Source organism: Nyctereutes procyonoides, unplaced genomic scaffold (assembly GCF_905146905.1).
Source record: "Nyctereutes procyonoides isolate TBG_1078 unplaced genomic scaffold, NYPRO_anot_genome, whole genome shotgun sequence".
Classification (NCBI taxonomy): domain Eukaryota; kingdom Metazoa; phylum Chordata; class Mammalia; order Carnivora; family Canidae; genus Nyctereutes; species Nyctereutes procyonoides.
The window spans coordinates 7475402-7497670 of record NW_026575036.1 but is presented as its reverse complement, the minus strand read 5'-3'; the positions used below and the strand labels follow the sequence as shown (position 1 = coordinate 7497670).

At 34.2% G+C, this 22269-nt stretch overlaps 1 protein-coding gene across 7 annotated transcripts in view; it reads left to right on the top strand.

The window, feature by feature from the left end:
• Positions 1-22269, top strand: part of C2CD5 (C2 calcium dependent domain containing 5) — a 100870-nt gene that overhangs the window by 10342 nt on the left and 68259 nt on the right. For all 7 annotated transcript variants that reach the window (XM_055318556.1, XM_055318551.1, XM_055318552.1 and 4 more), the window contains 5 exons: positions 4943-5029; positions 10760-10931; positions 13890-13985; positions 16771-16926; positions 18202-18400. In XM_055318556.1, the coding sequence (XP_055174531.1) occupies positions 4943-5029; positions 10760-10931; positions 13890-13985; positions 16771-16926; positions 18202-18400 (710 nt within the window). The remainder of the gene's footprint in view (positions 1-4942; positions 5030-10759; positions 10932-13889; positions 13986-16770; positions 16927-18201; positions 18401-22269) is intronic.

Genomic DNA, 22269 nt, shown 5'->3' with positions numbered 1-22269 from the left:
TAATTTATGCATTGAAAACAAAGAAGCAGCAGTATGATTGCTTTATGGTAGCCTGGTATAATTGGTAGGAATGCTTCATAATACACTAACAAGTGAATCATAAAAAAGTTTTATGGCATACAGTATTGCAGTCATATTTATAATACAGTATTAGAAATGTAACTTAAAAAAAGAAACACTTACCTGTGATCATGGGCTGATATGCAGTTTCTCCAGTTATGAGAGAGGTGTATTGCAGTTACATAATTCTTTGAAAACAAAGTTATGAAACAGTAAGAAAACTAATATGATTAATTTTGTACTAAGTATTGCTCACCTATGTCTGTGTAAGTGTAGACTAAGCACTTCATGCAATTCTTGCACACAGTGACTACTTAGGTACTGATGATGACATAAAAATACCTCATATGGCTCTTGCTGTATAGTTATTACATTTTCACATGAAGACATTTACATATGCATACCAGATAAATTTATTAACAAATTTATTATTTATGACAAGTGAATTGTCATAAAGGTCTTCATCCTTGGCTTCATGATGAGTAGGTGGAGGAGGAAGATGAGAGGTTGGTCTTGCAGTTTCTGGTGGCAGAAGTGGAATAGGTGGAGGAGTTGGAAGGGGAGGCAGTAAAGGCAGGCACACATGGTATAACTTTAGTGAACTATGTTGTAATTTCTGACATTTTTGCCTTTTCATTTTTTAAAAAATACTTCTATACAGTACCACTGTTTGCTTTAGTTTTAGTGCTAGGATCCTAGAAAGGTCCATGTTGTAAAAGAAATCAGTAACAGTCTTGAATAGTCCCGTCCTTTCTGCCAGATTGTCTAATGTCATTTTGTTTTTGGTCACTGCTTCTTCTACAGCTTTTTCTCATTGTTTGGCACTGGTTTAGAAGCGTTCCTCTCCATCATGTTGTCTTCTTTTAATTCTTCTGGTGTGGTGTTTATTAACTTTTAAATTTCTCCAAGATCCAAATCTTGAAACCCTTTACCTTTTTGGTCATATCCACAAACTCTCCCATTATTCCCTTGATTAGCCCTGTTGTTAATCCTGTGAAATCCCATATGACATTCAGTTTTCTCTAGCAGGAATTTATTGTATTGGGCAGCCCTGGTGGATCAGCGGTTTAGTGCCGCCTGCAGCCCAGGGCATGATCCTGGAGATCTGGGATCGAGTCCCATGTCAGGCTCCTGCATGGAGCTTGCTTCTCCCTCCTCCTGTGTCTCTGCCTCTCTCTCTGTCTATCATAAATAAATAAATAAATCTTAAAAAAAAGAAAAATAATTTATTGTATCATGTTCATGGCTTTCATGGCTTTTTCTATAACACTGATGGCATCTGCAGTGATGTAATCCTTCCATACTTTCATAATGTTCTCTTATCAAAATTCTCTATGGTGTTGACGATCCTTTTCAAAGAATACCATGTGTGATGAGCTTTAAAGGTCCTTATGACTCCCTGATCTAGAGGTTGATTACGGAAATCTTGTTTGTGGGCAGGTAGGCCACTTGGATGCCCTTGGTGTTGAGTCATGGGGTTCTAGGTGGCCAGAGGTATTGTCCAATATCAAAAGAACTTTAAAAAGGCACTAATACCTTAGTGGCAAGGTATTTCCTGACTTCAGGGACAAATCATCAATGGAACCAGTCCAGAAAAAGGGTTCTTGTTGTCCAGACGTTCTTGTACAACTGAAAGACTGACAACTGGAATCTATCTTTTCCATAGACAAGGTTTGGGGGTTAGCAGTTTATAGATAAGGGTGGTTCTGATCATAGTCCTGACTACATTTGCACAAACAGTAGAGTTAGCCTATCTCTTCTTGTCTTAAAAACTGGAGCTTATTTCTTTTCTCTTTCTTACTAATATGTATCGTTTGTGGCATTTTTTTTTCCCCTCCAGAATGGGGCACTTTTGTCTGCATTAAAAATCTGTTCAGGCAGATAGCCTTTCTCCTCAGTGATTTTCTTTTCTTTTTTTTTTTTTTTCGAAAGATTTTATTTTTATTTATTCATGAGAGACACACAGAGAGAGAGAGGGAGAGAGAGAAAGAGGCAGAGACACAGGCAGAGGGAGAAGCAGGCTTCATGCAGGGAGCCTGATGTGGGACTTGATCCCGGGTCTGCAGGAGCAGGCCCTGGGCTGAAGGCGGCGCTAAACCGCTGAGCCACCCGGGCTGTCCTCCTCAGTGATTTTCTTGATGGCGTCTGGGAACTTGTTTCTGCCTCTTGGTCAGTAGGAGCTGCTTCTCCTGTTATCTTGACATTTTTTAAGCTGCTCCTCTTTGTAAAATTGTCATCCTTTGCTGGCATGAAATTATTCAGCTTTAGATCTTTCACCTTCCTTTTTGCTTTACATTGTCATATAATAGCTTCACTTTTCTTTCGATTCATATGCCTTCTTTTTTTTTTTTTTAAGATTTTATTTATTTATTCATGAGAGAGACAGAGAGGGAGGCAGAGACACGGGCAGAGGGAGAAGCAGGCTCCATGCAGGGAGTCCCCCGATGTGGGACTTGATCCAGGAACTCCAGGATCACGCCCTGAGCCGAAGGCAGATGCTCAACTGCTGAGCCACCCAGGCGTCCCTGAGTATGCCTTCCTAATAGCAATCCTGCATCCATATAAAAGCAACATTTTCAATATGAGATAAAAAGGTATTTTGCAAAAAGTGTAGGTTTTTGCACCTGTTGGCATAGATACAGCATTGGCTTAATAAGTTTTCTTGTTTTACAATGGCCCTTATGCTGGATTCATTTATCTCTTGAAGTAGCCGGCAAGTGCAGCTGTAGACCTCTATAGTTCATATCAAGCAGTTCAGCTTTTTCTTGTAACGTCATGACTTTTCTTTGATTCGTGGGAGCACTTCAAACAACAGCACTAGTGGTACTTCATATGGGTCCCATGATGTTATTCCAGGCTTATGGTATTGAATGAATACCATTCAGTGAATACCATTCAGTGAATACCATACAATGAACAATATGCACGAACTGCAAGAGGTCACTTTGTACTTCAATATGCAAATTACTGGAGAGGTGAACCCCGCTCATGCAGAGATGGGTAGTATTAGTGTTTAAAGCAGATACTAGCAACACTTGGGCTCATGGCAGTACCAACAGAAGGTGGTATGGAATTATTACAGTATTATGGTATATGTTACAATTAATTTTATGCAGTTATAATTTAATATCGCATCTTTACATTCATTTACATTTCTCTGAACTGCTAAAGGCATCATGTGTAGTCTGTTACATATTTCTGTGTATGTTTTGATCAATTTTAACTATATAAATAGGGTATATTTTATGGTAGTAAATGATAAAATAGACTAGTATTTGCATATATTTTATACATTCATGACATAACTATTTCTTAGTTTTTTTGCTATATTTCTAGCTACATAGTTTGTATGTGAGTTTTTTCAATTTGTCACAAATCTCCAAAATATTTTCCAGTATATTTATTGAAAAAATTCTACCTGTAAGTGGATGTGTGCTGTTCAAATCCATGTTGTTCAAAGGTTAACTGTGTTTTAAAAGCATGTATATTAAAATAAATAAAAACATCTATGTTTCCATTTATTTGAATAGTCTGTTCAGGTCTTTTGCCTATTTTTTTTTTGTTGGGTTGTTGATCTTTTTCATATTGCTTTATAGAAACATAGTAGAAATGGCAGAAAATAGCTCTTTAGTATATATTTAGCAGATACTTTTTCTTATTTATCTTTGACTTTCATATATTCTTTACTGTGCCAGAAGTTATTATTTTCACATAATTTTTTTAACCTTTTCTACCCTCTAACTAACCTGCCTAGGTACCAAAATGGTTGGTACCATGTCTGATAATTCAAATTAAATGATAAAACACCTAGAAAAAATACAGAAGATAAAAATAATTATTGTTTTGGATATTTTGATTTTAGAAAATTTCCTGGACTGATAAAACAGTAAAATCAGCAAAATATAATACTGAAGGAGAAAGGACGTTTCTTTCAAAAAGGAAAGGAGGCTTCATAGACTATCTACTTGAACTAGCATTTCCTAAGAATCTACAGTGTGCAAAACTGTGTGCTGGATATTGTCTTAAAGGGGATAGGCTTTAGTGAATTTAGAGGTTAGGAAAGATAATGATAATAGCTAATAGAATTAGGAAGAGATCAGATTTAGGAAAGCTGAGGCCACCTAGGAAGTAGTTCCCTGGCTGTTTTGCTTTTAAGCTTCCTGACCACTTCTCAAGTTCAGTCAGATTTCATAATATCCATTCTAAGTTGGAAGCAAATCCCAGGGATTTAGTCTGCTTTCTGCATTCTTTATTCCCTTCTTCTTAATTATTTTCAGATCTTTGTGATTTAGTGTCTGCTAAGACTGGTTGTGAAGTAAGGTTGTCTCCCCAATCCAATCCCTTTCATTGTTCCTGAGGATAAAACCCTTAATGATCATGGTTTGTTGCTGATCACTATGCATGTGCACAGATAAGCGTTTAAAAAAAAACAAACAAAATAGGGAAGCTGGAAAATAGGATATATTTCCAAGTTCTTACAATAATGGGCTCTAGTTCTGGATTCCCAAGCTGAAATGGTAAAAGGATAGTCAGCTGACTTTTTTACCTTCTGATTTTTTGCTGGTCCTCTGCCATCAAGATTCCTCTTTTGTCTAGGCTTTTGTTCCCTGAAGGCTATATTGACTCCTTCCTTCATATTGACAAAATGGTCTGTTTTTAATTTTTGTGTAGAGCTAGTCAACCAGAATAGTAGGTAATCTTTTATTTCAGATGTAACCTACAAACTTATTGGACCCACCTGTACTTTCTTTTCTTTTTGTTTCAGGATATAGTTGTCTTTTTTTTTCACTCTATGGTTAATCTTGTTATTGCTTGGCGACATTAAAATGTACTTTTATTCGCATTTTTGATGTTTATATTTGGATTGTTTATTTGTTTTTAGGTAAAATTTGGTAATACCACCTTTAAAACAGATGTGTATCTCAAGTCCCTTAACCCTCAGTGGAACTCAGAATGGTTTAAATTTGAGGTAAGTTTTTTTAAATTTTTATTTTTTAAAGATTTATTTTATTTATTTATTAATTTAATTAAAAATTTTATTTATTTATCCATGAGAGACACAGAGAGAGAGGCAGAGGAAGAGGCAGGCTCTTTGCGGGGAGCCCGATGCTGGATTGGGATTCTAGCCTGGAACTGGGATCCTGCCTTGAGCTGAAGGCAGACGCTCAACTGCTGAGCTACCCAGGCATCCCAAGATTTTATTTATTTGAGAGAAAGCGAGTGAGTACAAGCAGAGGGAGGGGCAGAGGGACAGGAATAAATAGACTTCCCACTGAGCAGGGACCCCACTTGAGCTCCGTCCCAGGGTCTTGGGATTATTACCTGAGCTAAAGGCAGATGCTTAACCAACTGAACCACCTAGGCACCCCTTGAGGTAAGTTTTTAAATGCCAGCATTTTTTAGTGTACTTTTTGGATGTGATAGCTTCCCCCAGGAATGATAGGAGTACCTTTTATTTCAGGTGTAGTAGTTCTCCCACACCATAAAAATACTTTTCTTTTTTGCTTAACTTAGATTATTGAATTTTTTATTTTTTATTTTTTTTATTTTTTATTTTTTTTAGATTATTGAATTTTTAAAAAAATAATGTTTATAGTTAAGAAAATACAGTGGATGAATATAAGAACACAAATTAAAAAAAATAGAATCTTTTAAAATATCATATTATTATTACTGTAATAGTCTTTGGGTTTTAGCATGTACCAAAACCCACTTAAGAATAGTATACAGATTAAATTAAAAAAATTGTATTCAAAAGTATGTGTCAAAAATAATGCCATTTTAACCTATTTTAAGTATAATTCAGTAGCATTAATTACATTCACAATGTTGTGATAGCATCACTACTATTTCCAAAACTTTTTCATCACTCCAAACAGAAACTGCTCATTCAGCAGTAACTCCCATTCCCTCTTCTCTGAGCCCCTGGTAATATCTAACCTACTTTCAGTCTCTTTGAATTTGCCCGTATTAGATATAAGTGGAATAATATGCTATTTGTATTTTTGTATCTGGGTTTCACTTAGCATAATGTTTTCAAGGTTTATCCATGTTGAATAATGTATCAGAATTTCTTTACTTTTTATGGCTGAATAATATGTGTGTGTGTGTGTGTGTGTGTGTGTATATGTATCACATTCTGTTTATTCATTTATCTGTTGATGGACAGTCAAGTTGTTTTCACTTTTTGGCTACTGCAGTAAACATTACTGTACCAATATCTGTTTAAGTCCTTGTTTTCAGTTCTTTTGAGTATATGCCCAGAAGTGGAATTCCTGGGTCACACGGTAAATTGTATATTTAGCTTTTTTTTTTTTTTTTTAAGATTTTATTTATTCATGAGAGACACAGAAGGAGAGGCAGAGACACAGGCAGAGGGAGAAGCAGGCTCCCATGGGGAGCCTGATGTGGGACTCGATTCCAGGACTCTGGGAATCACTCCCTGAGCCAAAGGCGTCTGCCATTGAGCCACTCAGTGCCCTTTATGTTTAGTTCTTTGAGGAACTGCCAAACTGTTTTCCATAGTGGCTACACCATTATACATTCCCACCAGCATATATGAGAGTTTTAATTTTTCTACATCTTTGTCAAACTTTGTTATTTTCTGTTTTTTTTTAATAGCCATTCTAATAGGTGTGAAGTGACATTTACAGTGTAATTTTAATATGCATTTCTGTCCTGAATGAGGTAACATGAATTTTTATGGCTAAAGACCATTTGCGATTCTTTTACTTTGAACTACCCCTCATATTTTACTCCCCCAAAATATATTTAGAGATGACATTATGAAGGTAGACTTCACAGGACTTGGTGACTAGTTTAATGTGGAAAATGTAAATATGATGTGATATATCATTGGTTTTGATTTTCATTTACCTAATGACTAATAATTTTGAGCCTCTCTTCTTGTGTTTATTGGCTGTTTGTATGTCTTTGGAAAACTGTTTAGGTTCTTTGCTCATTTTTAAGTTGGGTTGTTTATCTTTTTATTAATTTTCTTGATAGGACATTAATATTTAAGAATATTAATTTCATTTTATTGATGCAGTACTAGTAATTCTTTAGTAATTCTTAAAGCTGCAGAATACTGAAGTAGTGTAGATAACTTTAAAAAATAATATCTTTGTACTTTTCTGAAATAAGGGGCTTTTATAATGTTGAGATTTAGTAACTAAAGTTATCAGCCATTTCCCTTAAAATTTACTAAGTTTACTACTATTTTGGCTAGTACTTATAGTAATAATGTATATTGTGTGAAAAATGTTCCTAAACTTTGTGTTTATAGTTAACATTAATTATAAATTTTTTTAACCTTGTTTGTCAGTTGTGATTGATACTAGTTTATATGTTGTGAACTCTCAAATATCATGAACAAATGGATGTTTATTTTTTTTTTTTTAATGTAAAAGAAGTATTAGGCCAGGCAGTGTAATGATATTTGGGAGCTCCATGCAATGATTTGGGACCCAGAATCCTTTTGTCTTTCTTCTCCATCATCTATAGCCTGTTGCTTCCATATTGATGATCACATTAGTTTCCGAGTTAGTAGCTGGAGTTCCCGTGATCACATCGGTGATCTAGGCTAGAAGAGCTGAGTAAAATGGAGTATAGGAAGAGCACCTGGATGGCTCAGTGGTTGAGCGTCTGCTTTCAGCTCGACTCATGATCTCAGGGTCCTGGGGTCAAGTCCTGCATCAGGCTCCCTACAGGAAACCTGCTTCTCCCTCTGCCTATGTCTGCCTCTGTCTACAGAGCCTCTGTCTCTGTGTCTCTCTTGAATAAATAAATAAAATCTTAAAAAAAAAAAAAGAAATGGATTATAGGAGAAGTGGTGATGGGTTTATATGTATTTTTCAGCTGAGCAAGCCCTGTTTGAGAAATTTTTCTTTACCCTATCTAGTGTATATGATTTATGCTTATATCTTAGTAGTTACAAAGAAGGCTAGGAAATTTAGTCTTTTAGCTGGGCATGTTGCTGTGCAACTAGAATTTTTAAACACTTAAAACATTTCTGAGAAAATCTTTATAATATTTCATGATTTGATATTGACTCAATTTAATCTATGAAATATCCTCAATTACTTTATTGAAATTAATTAAAATTAATTTCTGAACTTCTCTCTTCAAATTATTTCTATTATTAACTATCTATATATATCATCAAGAATTCTAGTCACTTGGTTGGTATAGAGCCCTGTAGTGTCAGGGAAGGAATACTGTAGTGTACTAGTACGTAAGATGAGGGTACTCCTGGGTATATGTGTAGATGGTTAAATAAGTGTACATAAAAAATGTTATTAATGGAGGTAAAAATTGGAGGAATGTCTTTGGAGCAGCAGTTAATGGCTTAGTTTATGATTTTTCCCTTTTACTAAGAATATGTTAATGTCATAGTGTCAGATGCCATTGATGACATGTGATTCAGAATGAACTGGAAATCAAAGTGATTATTTTGACATTTCACTATGGAAATTTTCAAATATGCATAAAAATAGGTTACATATCTATCATTTACCTTTACTTTTACCTATGCATTGTACTGTTCTTGTTTTATCTGTTATACCACCCCACACTTGGCAGGAATTTTAAGACAAATGCAAAATATTATGCCATTTCATCCATAAATTTTTAATTATATTTTTTATAGAGAAGTATCCTCTTTTTTTCTTAAAAACAAATCATCCAGTTATATTATGGTATCAGTAATAACAGCAATTCTTTCTTGTACTTTATTTATTTATTTATTTATTCATTCATTCATTCATTCATTCATTCAGAGAGAGTGAGAGAGAGGCAGAGACACAGGCAGAGGGGGATGGAGGCTCCATGCAGGAAGCCCAATGTGGGACTCGATCCCGGGTCTCCAGGATCATACCCTGGGCTGCAGGCGGCGCCAAACCACTGCGCCACCAGGGCTGCCCTCTTTCTTGTACTTTAATTCTTAAAATAATCCTCAGAGGTTGGGTTATTAGCCCAAGACCAACAACAAATGGAATGGGGAAAGGCATATTTCATCGTTAAGTTTAAAAAGTTAATCAAACTATATGGATTTGCAGAGATACCACTTGACCAAAGCATATGTAAGGAGAATGTAGAGATTTTAGTTAATGACAAACTCTGTCTTAATGAACAGAGTGGTATGTCTGCTGTAACAACAAACATTCATAGGTTGTGTTTAAGAAGTATATTTTGGTAATAGGATATAATAATCCTTTTATCTTCCATCCTTACAAATATCAGTAAGATTGTGTTCCATCTAGCCATTGCATTTGATGAGGAGTACTGGCAAATTAGAGGATGACATGGTATCTAGAGTGTGGCAGCTGCAATATGAACATGTCTTCCAAAAGGAAGAAATGTTTTTTGTATCATGCTTTGCCTCAGTTTGGGGTACCATAACAGAATGCCATAGAATGAGTGGCTTAAACAATAGCCTTTTACTTCTGACATTTCTGAATGCAGGGAAGTCTGAGATAGTATACCGTCATAGTTTTGTTTTGCTGAGGTCCCTCTTTCTGATTTGTAGATAGCAGTCTTCTTGCTGTGTCCTTACTTGGCAGAGAATCATCTCTCCCCATCTTTACTTGTAATGTGATCCCATTTGTGAGGAATCTGCCCTTAAGACCTAAATAACCTCCCAAAGACCCTATCTTGAAATATTGTTATACTGGGGATTAGGACTTCCAGATACAGATTTTCAGTGGGTAGAAACATTTAGTTCACTCCATTCTCCGTTGTAGTTCCTCTTTCTAGCTGTTGGTTGGCATGTGATAAGTAATTAAGAATAAGTAAAAAGAGAGAAAATATACATTTATTTCACTTAATTCATAAACTTAATTTTTTTTCTTAAATAATATGTTTTCCTACTGTTTGTTTTGTGAAATTGTCTTTAGAAATGATATCATTGTGTTCATTAGCATCCTTACTCTCCTGTGAATAATATATGGACTCTGTTATGACATTCTTTAAGCATTTTTGCTGGATATTAGTAGTAAAACACAGGATAATATGTAGAAAAAGAAATAGAAACTTTGGGTGTTAATCATTTTATCTTTGTGCCTGGAGGTAAACCATACTTTTATTTATTTATTTTTTAAGTAGGCCCCACGCCCAGTGTGGAGCCCAACATGGGGGGGGGGTTTGGACTCATGACCCTGAGATCAAGACCCAAGCTGAGATCAAGAGTTGGACACCCAACCAGTTGAGCTACCCAGGCGCAAACTTTACTTTTTTTCTTTAGAAATTTGTCAGCTTTTATTTTTATTTTATTTATTTATTTTTAAAAGATTTTATTTATTTAATCATGAAAGACACACACACAGAGAGAGAGAGAGAGAGAGAGAGAGAGAGAGAGAGAGGGGCAGAGACACAGGCAGAGGGAGAAGCAGGCTCCATGCAGGGAGCCCAATGTGGGACTCGATCCTGGAACCCTAGGACCACGCCCTGGGCCAAAGGCCAGCACTAAACCATGAGCCACCCAGGAATCCCCTGAAATTTGTCATCTTTTATAAAAAAAAAAAAAGGATTATAATGTGTGTGTGTGTGTGTGTGTGTGTGTGTTAATTCCTTTAACTTTGTGCTTAGAGATAAATCTTTTTTTTTCCTAGAAATAAGTAATCTTTTACATTTAGTATATGTATATATTTATGGTAATGAAGATTTAAAAATGAAAAGATGTAATTTTAAGGTATACTTTTAGGTGGATGATGAAGATTTACAGGATGAGCCTCTACAGATCACAGTTCTTGACCATGACACTTACAGTGCAAATGATGCCATTGGTAAAGTGTACATTGATATTGATCCTTTACTCTACAGTGAGGCTGCAACAGTCATCTCAGGATGGTTTCCAATTTATGACACCATACATGGTAAGGAGTATATTTTAAGAAAATAAATCATAGTTCAAAAAATTTTTCCTTAAAGACTTCTGTACTATACTTGTAGTTTTGAAATAAATATCTTTAAAAAAAAGTTTTCTTTTTAATAAATAGTCATAAAGTATTGTTAGTAGAAGTGTTATTTTTCTGAACATAATTTGAAGTAATCTCTGCTAAATTTGTACAACATAGTAAATGCATTATTTAAAAGTCATGTTACAAGTGTACAGTGGCGTTTTCTAGAGGTTTTATGATATGTTACCACACATTGAATGCAGAGCAGAAATGAGAATCTAACTGTATTTTATGAGGCTAAACATTATAGAGAACTACAAAAATGTGTTATTCTTACTAGTTTTTTGTTTTTCAAAATATAGTAATTTTCATAAAAATGTTTATAGTAATTTTTATAAAAATGTTTATAATAGTAAATATTTTTGTAAGTATTTTTCAAAATTCTCATCTTTAATTTTCATTCTCAATTGTCATTTGACTTTTTAATTTTTGATTTTTAAAATTTTAAAAAAGATTTTATTTGAGAGGGAGAGAGAGAACAAGTGGTGGGAGGGGCAGAAGGAAGGCAAGAAACAGACTCCCAGAGAGTGGGGAGCCAGACACGAGGCTCAATCCCAGGATGCTGAGATCATGACCTGAGCTGATGTTAGACACTTAACCGACTGAGCCACCCAGGAGCCCCTCTCAATTTAAGTTTTAATTATAACATGGTAAATATTGATACATGACTCATATAAACAAAAACTCCTTGAAGTTCTCAATAATTTTTAAGATTGTAAAAGTGATCATGTCATCAGAAAGTTTGAGAACTGCCTGCCTGAAAATATGCCATCTTTTTAGGAAGGCAAATGGACCCATAAGGAACTGGCAAATGTTTCTCTTTACAGTCTAGCGCTGTTCTGCCTATTTTTGACCTGGCAATTCCGTTGATAGCAGCTTATTATAAGAATAAGAAACTGAGATTTATGTAAAAGTATATTGTGATACTATTTTTTATTATTATATTAATATTTGCAATGGTAAAATAAATTGGAAAAGATATACTTAAATAAATTAGAGCATACATAGACCATGAATTATACAGTTAGAACAGAATGCGTGTTTTTGGAGTACAGTGGCATAAGGAAATGTGTATGATTTATAAAATTGTAAAATTCTGTAAAATTCAGATTATAAAACATTATAGGATGATTCCATATTTGTTTTAAAAAGATTATAAAAAAATAAAAAGATTATAAGTATGTGATATGTGATAAATTGACAGAAGACATGATAAAATACTAATTTTTTTAAAAAAGATTTTACTTATTTGAGAGAGAGGGAGACAAAGATCGAGAGCATGAGTGGGGAAGAGAGGGAGAAGCAGGCTCCCCGCTGAGCAGGGAGCCTGATTTGGGGCTCAGTCTCAGGACTCTGGGATCATTATCTGAGCTGAAGGCAGTTACTTAAGTGACTGAGTCACTCAGGCACCCCATTCTTTTTTAAATTTTTTTTTAAAGATTGGTTTATTTATTTTAGAGAGAATGTGAGGAGGGGCAGAAGGAGAGAATCTCAAGAAGACTCCCTGCTGAGCACAGAGCCCTGTGGGGCTCAATCTCAAGACCCTAAGGTCATGACTGAAGCTGAAACCAAGAGTTGGACAGTTAACTGAGCTACCCAGGCGCCCTGATAAAATGTTTATTCTTGGATAGTTTTATTTCTGGACTATAATCCTACTTTTACTCTTGCTTTTTTTAAAAGATTTTATTTATTTATTCATGAGAGACACAGAGAGAGAGAGGCAGAGACACAGGCAGAGGGAGAAGCAGGCTCCATGCAGGGAGCCCGATGTGGGACTCGATCCTGGGTCTCCAGGATCACGCCCTAGGCTGAAGGCGGCACTAAACCGCTGAGCCACCGGGCTGCTCTGTCCTCTTGCTTTTTTATGTATTCTCTACAATGTAAGTATATTATCTTTGTAGTCAGGAAATAAAATCCAGTCCCAGAGTATATTACTAATAAAACAGGCCACTGGAGAAATAATCTGGTTTTGGATTAAAGGCAGTAACAATATTAATGAATGAATTTTTGAAATACTTTTTATTAAATTGGTTTATATATGTTTATATATATAAGTATTTTGTATTAAGTTGGCTTAGTATGTTTATGGCCCCTCTATTAGGAACATAATTTATTATTATTTCAATGGGTAAATGAGCAAGTCACTCTTTTTAGAAGGCCTTCCACAGCTATGAATTTGCTTGACTTGCAATCAAGACAGTCCAGTAAAAAAAATACTTAATAAATGTTAGAGATAGAGACTGGGTCATTTTTATTTATTAGGGCATGTTCTGAAAATCCCTTATTTTTCAAATTTCTTAGCTCAACTTACTATATTAATAGAAAAGAATAAAACTTTTGTCTTAAATGAAATTCTAGAATTAGCTGATAGGACGGTTTAAGAACTGACTTCTAATCCTGGCTGTACTACTTAACTATTATTGACACTCTGCAAATTACTTAACTTTCATTAAACTTTAATGTCTTCCTCTATAACATGAGGATGATAATATTACAGAAATTACCTTACTGGGTTGGTATGAGAACTATGAAATACTACATGTAAGGCATTCAGAACATTATCTGTGCTCAGATGTTACTATCATCATCATTATTGTCATCAGTTTAATTGCAGCTCCTTTTAGTTACTCATGATTTAAATAAGTAGAGACTTTCAGTAAAAATGAAAAATTTTTCATTCTCTAGTGTATACGTGTACTTCAGAAAATGTAAGAAACTACTTAGAATAAAAATAATAGGAAACAAAGGAAAACAGCATTGCTGTTACGATTGATACGTTATTTTAGAGTCATCAGTTGATACTTGTTTGCTGAGTTACTTAATTGTGCTTTGTTTTGTTAAGGTAAAAACTTGATTTTCCTTTTGAAATTTTAGGTATCCGTGGGGAAATCAATGTAGTTGTCAAAGTAGACCTCTTCAACGATTTAAATCGATTTAGGCAGTCATCATGTGGAGTCAAATTCTTTTGCAGTAAGTAAATGCATTTTCTCATTTAACAGGAAATTTAATTGTCAAATATAGTGAATCAAATTAATATTTCAGAAACCTAATGGAAAATCTATTGTACTTTGGTTTTAATGCCAAAAAGAAAATTGTTAATTTTTCAGAAACAATAACTGTAGCTTTGGGGACTATTTATCTGATTTTAAAGTAAATGAAATTAGTTTTTTATAAGTTCATAGAAATTTTTGTTAGATAGTCCATTGGAGCATGAGGTGTACATTGACCACAAGGTCAGAGGAGTTTGTGGGGCAGTAGGAAGGAGACCACCCTTTCTGACCCTACACTGGCTTGTACTTCAGACTGGAACGTTGCTGGTAACAAGTTGCTTACCGCTAGTAGAAAGAGTGCTGAAGATCTTGGATTCTTAACCACAATTTTAAAGAAGAATCCACGTATTAATGAAACAATTTAATCTTGTTTACTTAAATCTTACATTAGTATTGGGCCCAAAGGTGGAGAATTGATTGTAGAAGCACTACATAATAGTACAAATCTGAGATATCTAAGAATGACTGGAAACAAGTTTGAAAATGAAGGTGGAATGTGTTTTGCAGGAATGCTACAAATTAATTCATCCTTAGAGAAATGAGATCAGAGTGACTTGGTCTGGAAATGTAAAATGTGATAGCATTTACAACAGTCCTAACTGAAAATCAAACAACTAAGGGAGTATACCTAAATCTACCTAAACTGTATGGTGAATAGGAGGAGTCCACAGTTCATCTAGGTCATATACTGAAAGAAAATCACTGCCTTGTTGCACCTTTCATGTATAAGCATGGTACTATAAAACAGGTGATGCAGTGTATCTGAACAGTAGCCTATATGCTACCTTGATGTCAGCTGGTTATTAGCAGTTAGCAACATCATAGGGAGAGATGGACTTGTACTTTCACTGAAAACAAATCCCACACTCTATAATATCTACATTTGGGGAAACAAATTTGATGAGGCTACATGTGTGATATAATTAGACTTAATGCAAATGGGCCATCTAAAATTAGGTAATACAGATGGAGCATTTGTGGTGGGTGGACATGTGTATTTTGCAGAAGTCTCCAGTGGCCTTTTAAAGCATTATTATCAGACATCAACTTATGGAGAAGTTTGCAGCCACTCATCCAATTCAGGTTTTACTCTCTCTTTTGAAAGAGAGAATTTTCAAGCAGACTCCCCACTGAGAACGGAGTTTGATGCTGGGCTCCATCCTACCACCCATGAGGTCATCATTTGAGCAGAAACCAAGAGTTGGACTCTAACTGACTAGGCCACCCAGGCACCCTACAGGTTTTATTCTTCTACCAATAAGTCAACCTCCATGAAAAACAAGCTCTGATATAATTTTCACAGATTTATCTTACTACTTTCACAGCAATGAATATTTTATTGCCTATTACATTTTTCTTTTATAAATTAGAACAAGTTACCTTGTTAATGTGTAAAGATATGACAATATGGAACTTCGTATAACTGTCAAAAAATACAGTGGTATTTTATTTTTAAATTTTTATTTATTTTTTAAAAATATTTTATTTTTAAGTAATCACTATAGTCAATATGGAGCTCAAACTTACAATCCTAAGATCCAGGAGTTGCATGATCTACCAACCAAGCCAGTCAGGTACTCCTCCAATGGTGTTTTAGTATAGGACATTGTAATAAGATAGGAGCAGAACACTATAGCCAGACATTGTGATGCTATCCAAAATTAAATCAGCATTTACAGGTGCAGTTCCTCAAGTGCCGTGATATGTGGGCTGGTATTTGGCAGATGTGGGCACTCACAGCCAGCCTGGGTTAATAGGGTGGAAACTCCTAAGTAGCTGAGTTAACTTTAAGGCATGGATGTCTGTTTTAAGAGACTAATTTGGTATAGATGTTCTCTGGTTCTCCCTTTGTTGTTTGGTTTGGTTTGTGTTTTAGGTTCTCCCCCCGCACCCCTTTTTAAAAAAGATTTTATTTATTTGACCCAGAGAGAGAAAGAGCAGAAGCAGGGGGAGGAGAGGGGAGAAGCAGGCTCCACGCTGAGCAGGGAGCCCCCATGTGGGGCTTGATCTTAGGGTCCCGGGACCATAACCTGAGCCAAAGGCAGATGCTTAACCACCTAAGCCACCCAGGTGCCTCTAGGTTCTCCCCTTTTTGAATCTGAATAGATCTTATTTTAAATCTAATGACATTTGGTGTTCTATATATTAAATTAGTTTGTTACATAGTATAGTGACTATTGAACCAGTTGGCTTTATGGCTGTGGATTATTGGAAATTGCAGGGCTATAGGACTCCTCAGATTATGTCAGAAAGGTAATGCTTTGATTTTTGAGGCTGCACTATGTGTTGTACAGAAGAACTTTTTCCAAGGGCTTTGAATAAAGTTTTTTGTATTTTTTTACCCACTTTTTACTTAACTTACTATATAATGATTACCTAGCTGACTTTCACTTTGATTTTTAAACTTTGTATTGAATACTATTTAAGGTTGTCTGTGGCTGTTTTCTAAATTATAAAAATACAGTTTATATCTACTGTTTACTGTGAGAAAGACAAGAGGTTTCATTAAAGAAAATGATTATTTCTAAGAATAATATGGAATTTAGAAGACTGAAAGTATAGCATTATAATTACATTGAAATTAGCACAGTAAAAGGTGTTCTTGTATTATATATCCAAAAGGTAAGAACTTAGTTGTACGTTTTTTAAAAATTGAATTTAACCTTATGATAAATAGAAGCATAATGGACAATTTCTTTTAACAGCAACATCTATTCCAAAGTGTTATAGAGCTGTAATAATTCATGGCTTTGTAGAAGAGCTTGTGGTTAATGAAGACCCAGAATATCAATGGATTGATCGAATTCGTACACCAAGGGCATCAAATGAGGCCAGACAGAGACTCATTTCTTTAATGTCAGGTATTAAAAAAAAACCAACTTTGTTACTGACTTAATTAACACAGTTATGTTTTTCATTTCCTTTTTTATGCTACCTGAAATTTCACAATGAAAGCTATAAATTATACATGACTGATTTCCCTACCCTTGTCCCTATCTTTCTGGACAAACACGTACTGCCACCTTATAAGAGGAAATCTGAATCAGAAGCTTATACTTCCTTCTTAACTAGGTAGTAAAATGAATTTGTGCTCATGAAGTGGCATAATGGAAAGAACCCTGAGCAAGGAAGTAGGAACTGGGTTCTAGTTTTCCTTTTCTAGTATTTATTTGTAGTCAGAGTTTAGGTAATACGTCTTAATGTTTTTTGTTGCCTTTTCGTAGCCCTTCTCTGACAACTTGTTTTAGCTCTCTCTACTTCTTCCTACCATATTTTTTTTTAAGGAGTTTATTAAAAAAAAAAAAAAGAGTTCATTTATTCATGAGAGACACAGAAAGAGAGAGACAGAGGCAGAGACATAGGCAGAGGGAGAAGCCGGCTCCATGCAGGGAGCCTGATGTGGGACTCGATCCCGGGACTCCAGGATCATGTCCTGGGCCAAAAGCAGGCGCTACACCGCTGAGCCACCCAGGGATCCCCTCTTCCTACCATTCTTAACCTATTTTCTTTATTTTTCTTTGAAGAAGTTGTTTACCATTTAAAATTTATATGTATATATGTTTGTGTGTGTGTATATATATACATATATATATACACACACACTCTCACATGTATATCAGACAATAAGTATACATGTTATATTTAATAAATACAAATCCTATACTTATGTATAATAAATTTGTTTTAAATATAAAATATAAATACACTTATATATTAATGAGTATACATTTATTAATACTTATAAATCAATATAAGTATATTTATACTTAATATAATATATAATGTTATATTTAATATATTAAATAATATATCTTTTTTGTTCACCTCTGTATTTCTAGCACTTAGAAGAAAGGAAGAATGCCAGGCACATAGTACACAACCAAAAATTATTTGGTAAATGAATGCATGAATGAGTGAATCTTAATATATCGCATCTGTAAAATGCAACTAGTAATGTCTTACCTCCCTGAAAGTAGGAGGCTGGAGCAGATAATCTTTTAGGTTCTTTTCAAGTTCTAGAAATCTATGATTTTTTTTTTACTCTTTTTTTATTGTTATCCAACTTTATATTCTGTAATATGAAGATCTGAAGCAGAATGAATTTTCTTTCTTTTTTTTTTTTTTTTTTTTGGTAGGTGAACTGCAGAGGAAGATTGGCTTGAAAGTACTTGAAATGAGAGGAAATGCAGTTGTTGGGTACTTACAGTGTTTTGATCTGGAAGGCGAATCTGGGTTAGTGGTACGAGCCATAGGAACAGCTTGTACACTGGATAAACTAAGTAGCCCGGCAGCATTCCTTCCTGCATGTAATTCTCCATCCAAAGAAATGAAGGAGTAAGTATGAATCAATGAATCATTCTTATGGAGCTTTTTATCTTTTACCTTTATGTTTTCATTTGATTTGAAATATTCTGGGAGAGTTGTTTAACATACATTGTTCCCTATGGTGATTTTTTTTTCATATGGTAATTTTTATTATCAGAGATAACTATGAAAAGCTGAAGCTTTAATCTGTTTAGCTATTCCTAATATTTTATTTATAGTGTCTTAATATGAAACTCAAGTTAAATAATGTAAAACCAAACTGATTTCAGATCTTTAGACACTATATTTAAAGCATAAAATGTATATTTATGGAATTTTTATTTATTTTTTGGGGAGTGCTTAAAACCCATTATTATAACTGATAATCCAATTATGCTTATTGTTACCAACATAATATAGAAAGGAAAAGTATAGCAGGAAAGATTGACCTTTGCAGGGGTCTCAAATGCAAATGTCTATGAAGGCCAGACAGTTTATATAAATAAAATACTAGAGTATAATTAAATAGTACTACGGGTCATGTAAAGCAGATGTTGGCAAATTTTTTCTGTGAAAGGCTGGATAGTAAATATTACACGCCCTAGCCATATAGTTTCTGTCTTTGTTTACCAGAAAAAGGAGTTTACTGATCCTGATCTAAAGGAATTTAGGCTCATACATTTTTAAAAAACAGAGTGTGATTCAACAAAAACACTTTGGTTGGCTGCATTTGGCTTAAGTGTTATCGTTTGTGTCTAAGGCAAAAGATTCTCAACGAGGTGGTGGTGCTGTCTACAAGGAATGTTTAAAATGAAAATTTTCTGTCATAATGATTGGGGTGAGGGGGAAGATCCTGGTTGAGGACTAGAAGTGCTCACGGTTCTGTACAGCAAGGGACAACTCTGTACAATGAAGACTTGTTCCATCTTAAATACCAGTAGTACTTCCATTGAGACCCACTGATATAGAGATTCTTCTAGATCCAGGGTAACAAATTTTTTGTAAATGACCAGAAGATATAGGTAAATAATTTAGTCTTTGTTAATAACTACTCAGCTTTGCCGATGTAGCATGAAAACAGCTATGACAGTATGCAAATGAATGAGTGTGGTTGTGTTCCAATAAAACCTGATTATTTACAGAACAGATAGCAGGATGGATTTGACCTGTAGGGTATAGTTTGCCGACTCCTGCCCTATATCATCAGGGAGTCAGGATTCTGTAGTCAGAAAACCCAAAATGCTTCCCGGATTAGCAATAGCCAAGAGGAGGTTGACTAAAAAAAAAATCACAGTCTTTTTTTAAAAAAATTTAAATTCCAAAATAATTGACATACAGTGTTATATTAGTTTTACATGTACAATACGATGATTCAACTTTTTTTAACAATGTTTTTTAAAGTGAGATTTTCCTCTTAAGCTTATTTTCTGTTTATTATTTCCTTTCTGTTGGCCTTCAGATACATTCTGTTCCTCTCTGTTGGCCTTCTAATACGTTCAGTTATTAGATTAAGTTTTAGTCACAAGAGGGAGCACAGTATTAGATACATTGCTTGATCTTATTGGGAAATACCTTGACAAGTGAGATGAATTGTTTTAAATGAATTGAAGAGTGAATTTGCTTTATATTCCATTTAAGATATGTCTTAAAAAGATATGAACTGCTTGCTGCCACAGGTAAAATCAGATTGCAGGTTTAACTTTTTGAGGGATTCACTTATTTTCTTTTTCCACATCAAATTTAAGTAAAGACCTAGGTCCCTCTTTCTTGCCATCCTCCAGGTTTATCTAAATTGCCTGAAGGGGCCTGACTTTTGCAGATGTGATGTCTGAAATTTTCCTCTTCTCACTAAATTACTTAGTGGAAAGAGAATAATACTATATTATCTGTTGGTTTCTTACACAATGATATATTGATGGTAGTGGAGTACGTTTTACCTACATTTAGGAATAGTTACATTAATGTAAATCTTCTGGGGTTTTCTAAGTGTTCTCCTTTTCCAATTTTGTTGTAGCCCATCTGCTTTAAGTTGTCATGAAGAATTTAAATTGCTTCGTTAAGATTTTCTGAAAGGCATCTTATTACTGCCTCAGTCATGCTATTTAAAAAATAAATAACTCAGTACTCTGGCTGCTTTATTTCATCCAGGTTCTTTGTATTTTTGATAATGACTCAACTTGGGTGCTAGTATCAATTGTTTTATGATTCAACTGATTATAATTATTCTGATGTTTAATTATAATGTTGATTCTAGACAGGAATTTGATAGAAGATAGTTTGGATTATGTTCCTGTTTGAATGGATTTAATATTAGAAATGTCACTAGGGTATTATTGCAAGATATCTTTAATACAAGGAGACTGATAAGAATTAGAACTCCAAGAATACATATAGTGATACTCTCTTGTATTTGGATTTTAATTAGATGTGATAATTTGAACCTTTTACAGTGTTCATTTTATTTTACCTTTATTAATAGTGTGTTCTACTCCATTGGGTTTTTCTTTCCTTTCAGATATTTATTGTAATGGATAATATAAATCTCTTTGGCATTTCCTTGCTGAGCTATCTTGATGGTAGAGAGTGCATTTAAATACAATCTACTGCTTCTCTACTTAAAAAAAAAAAGTAGTCTCTAAGAGAAGTTAATTGTAATTTCTCCTCTACAGCACTGATTCTTAGAATTTTAACTTCATTAGTGACTTCAGAGAAAGAAAAAAAAATAAAACCTCATTCAGTTGTTTGTATACAGATAGGTCATCAATGAAATGTTTGATTTTTATCAATTGTATTAAACACATTTTTATTTTAAACTAGCAACAAAAACAGAAACATTGTCCTATTGTAAAACCAGTGATATTTTCAGGAAATAGTTTGTAGATGTTGTGAAAGACCATTATTGCCATTTGAACTGTGACAAATTGTGATTGTCGGTAATGTTCACTGGCCAGTAGAAAAGAAGAGGCAAGGAAGAGTTGAGCTCTTGATCTGCTTAGTTTGCATTCTAAAAAATGGGGATAGGATAGTTTTTTAGAGTGTATTCACATATGATTCTTTCCCCTTTTTATGCATAAGCAAAGGCACTGCTTAGTGAAATAATTGCTAATATGAAGTACAGGATTCTTAGTTGTCTGTCATTTTTCTCCATTCAATGTAACTATGTCCTTTTAGCAAAATTTCTTCATGGACATTTAAATATTATATGTGAATATGTATCTGTGGATGTGATCTAAATATATACCTATACTTACATATAGATATGATCCATTGTAGGATATCAGTTGATACTTATAAAATTTCAATTCAGAATGTAGTTTAATAAATTCTATTTAAATTTAAATAATATATTCTCTTTGAGAGCTAGACAAAAGTTATCTACATTGTTTTATTAATGTGTTTTGAAAAGCACTGTCCCCTTGCTTTGTTTTGTTTTCCAGTGTAGTCTGGAAAGCACTATATTTGGAGTGCTGAAGTCCTGGAATGTTTATATTTGCTTGTATCCATTTAGTTCATTTTTTTATGCTGTCATTTTTCATATTTTCTATTACCAATGTCTTGTGATTATAGACAGAAATAGTTCTGTTAAACTTTTTTAATAGAAAAATGTCATTATTACATCAATTCAGTTTCAGAAGTAATATAAGAACTTTATATTTGACTTTTCACTTTTATGGGTGTAGTAAGCTTTCTGGTGATCAAAATAATAACAAGCATTTTAAAGCAACTTAGAATCCAAATCTTAGTCTTTTTCTTATTTAATGCCACTATTTCTGCTTGCTGTTTTTCTTATTCACAGTCCTAATTATTAATCTGATCCCTTAAAACTATAACTGTATCCTAACAAGTTAGTATTTAGCAATTCTTTTTAAATTAAAATTTGTTTTTTGCATGTTGAGGAT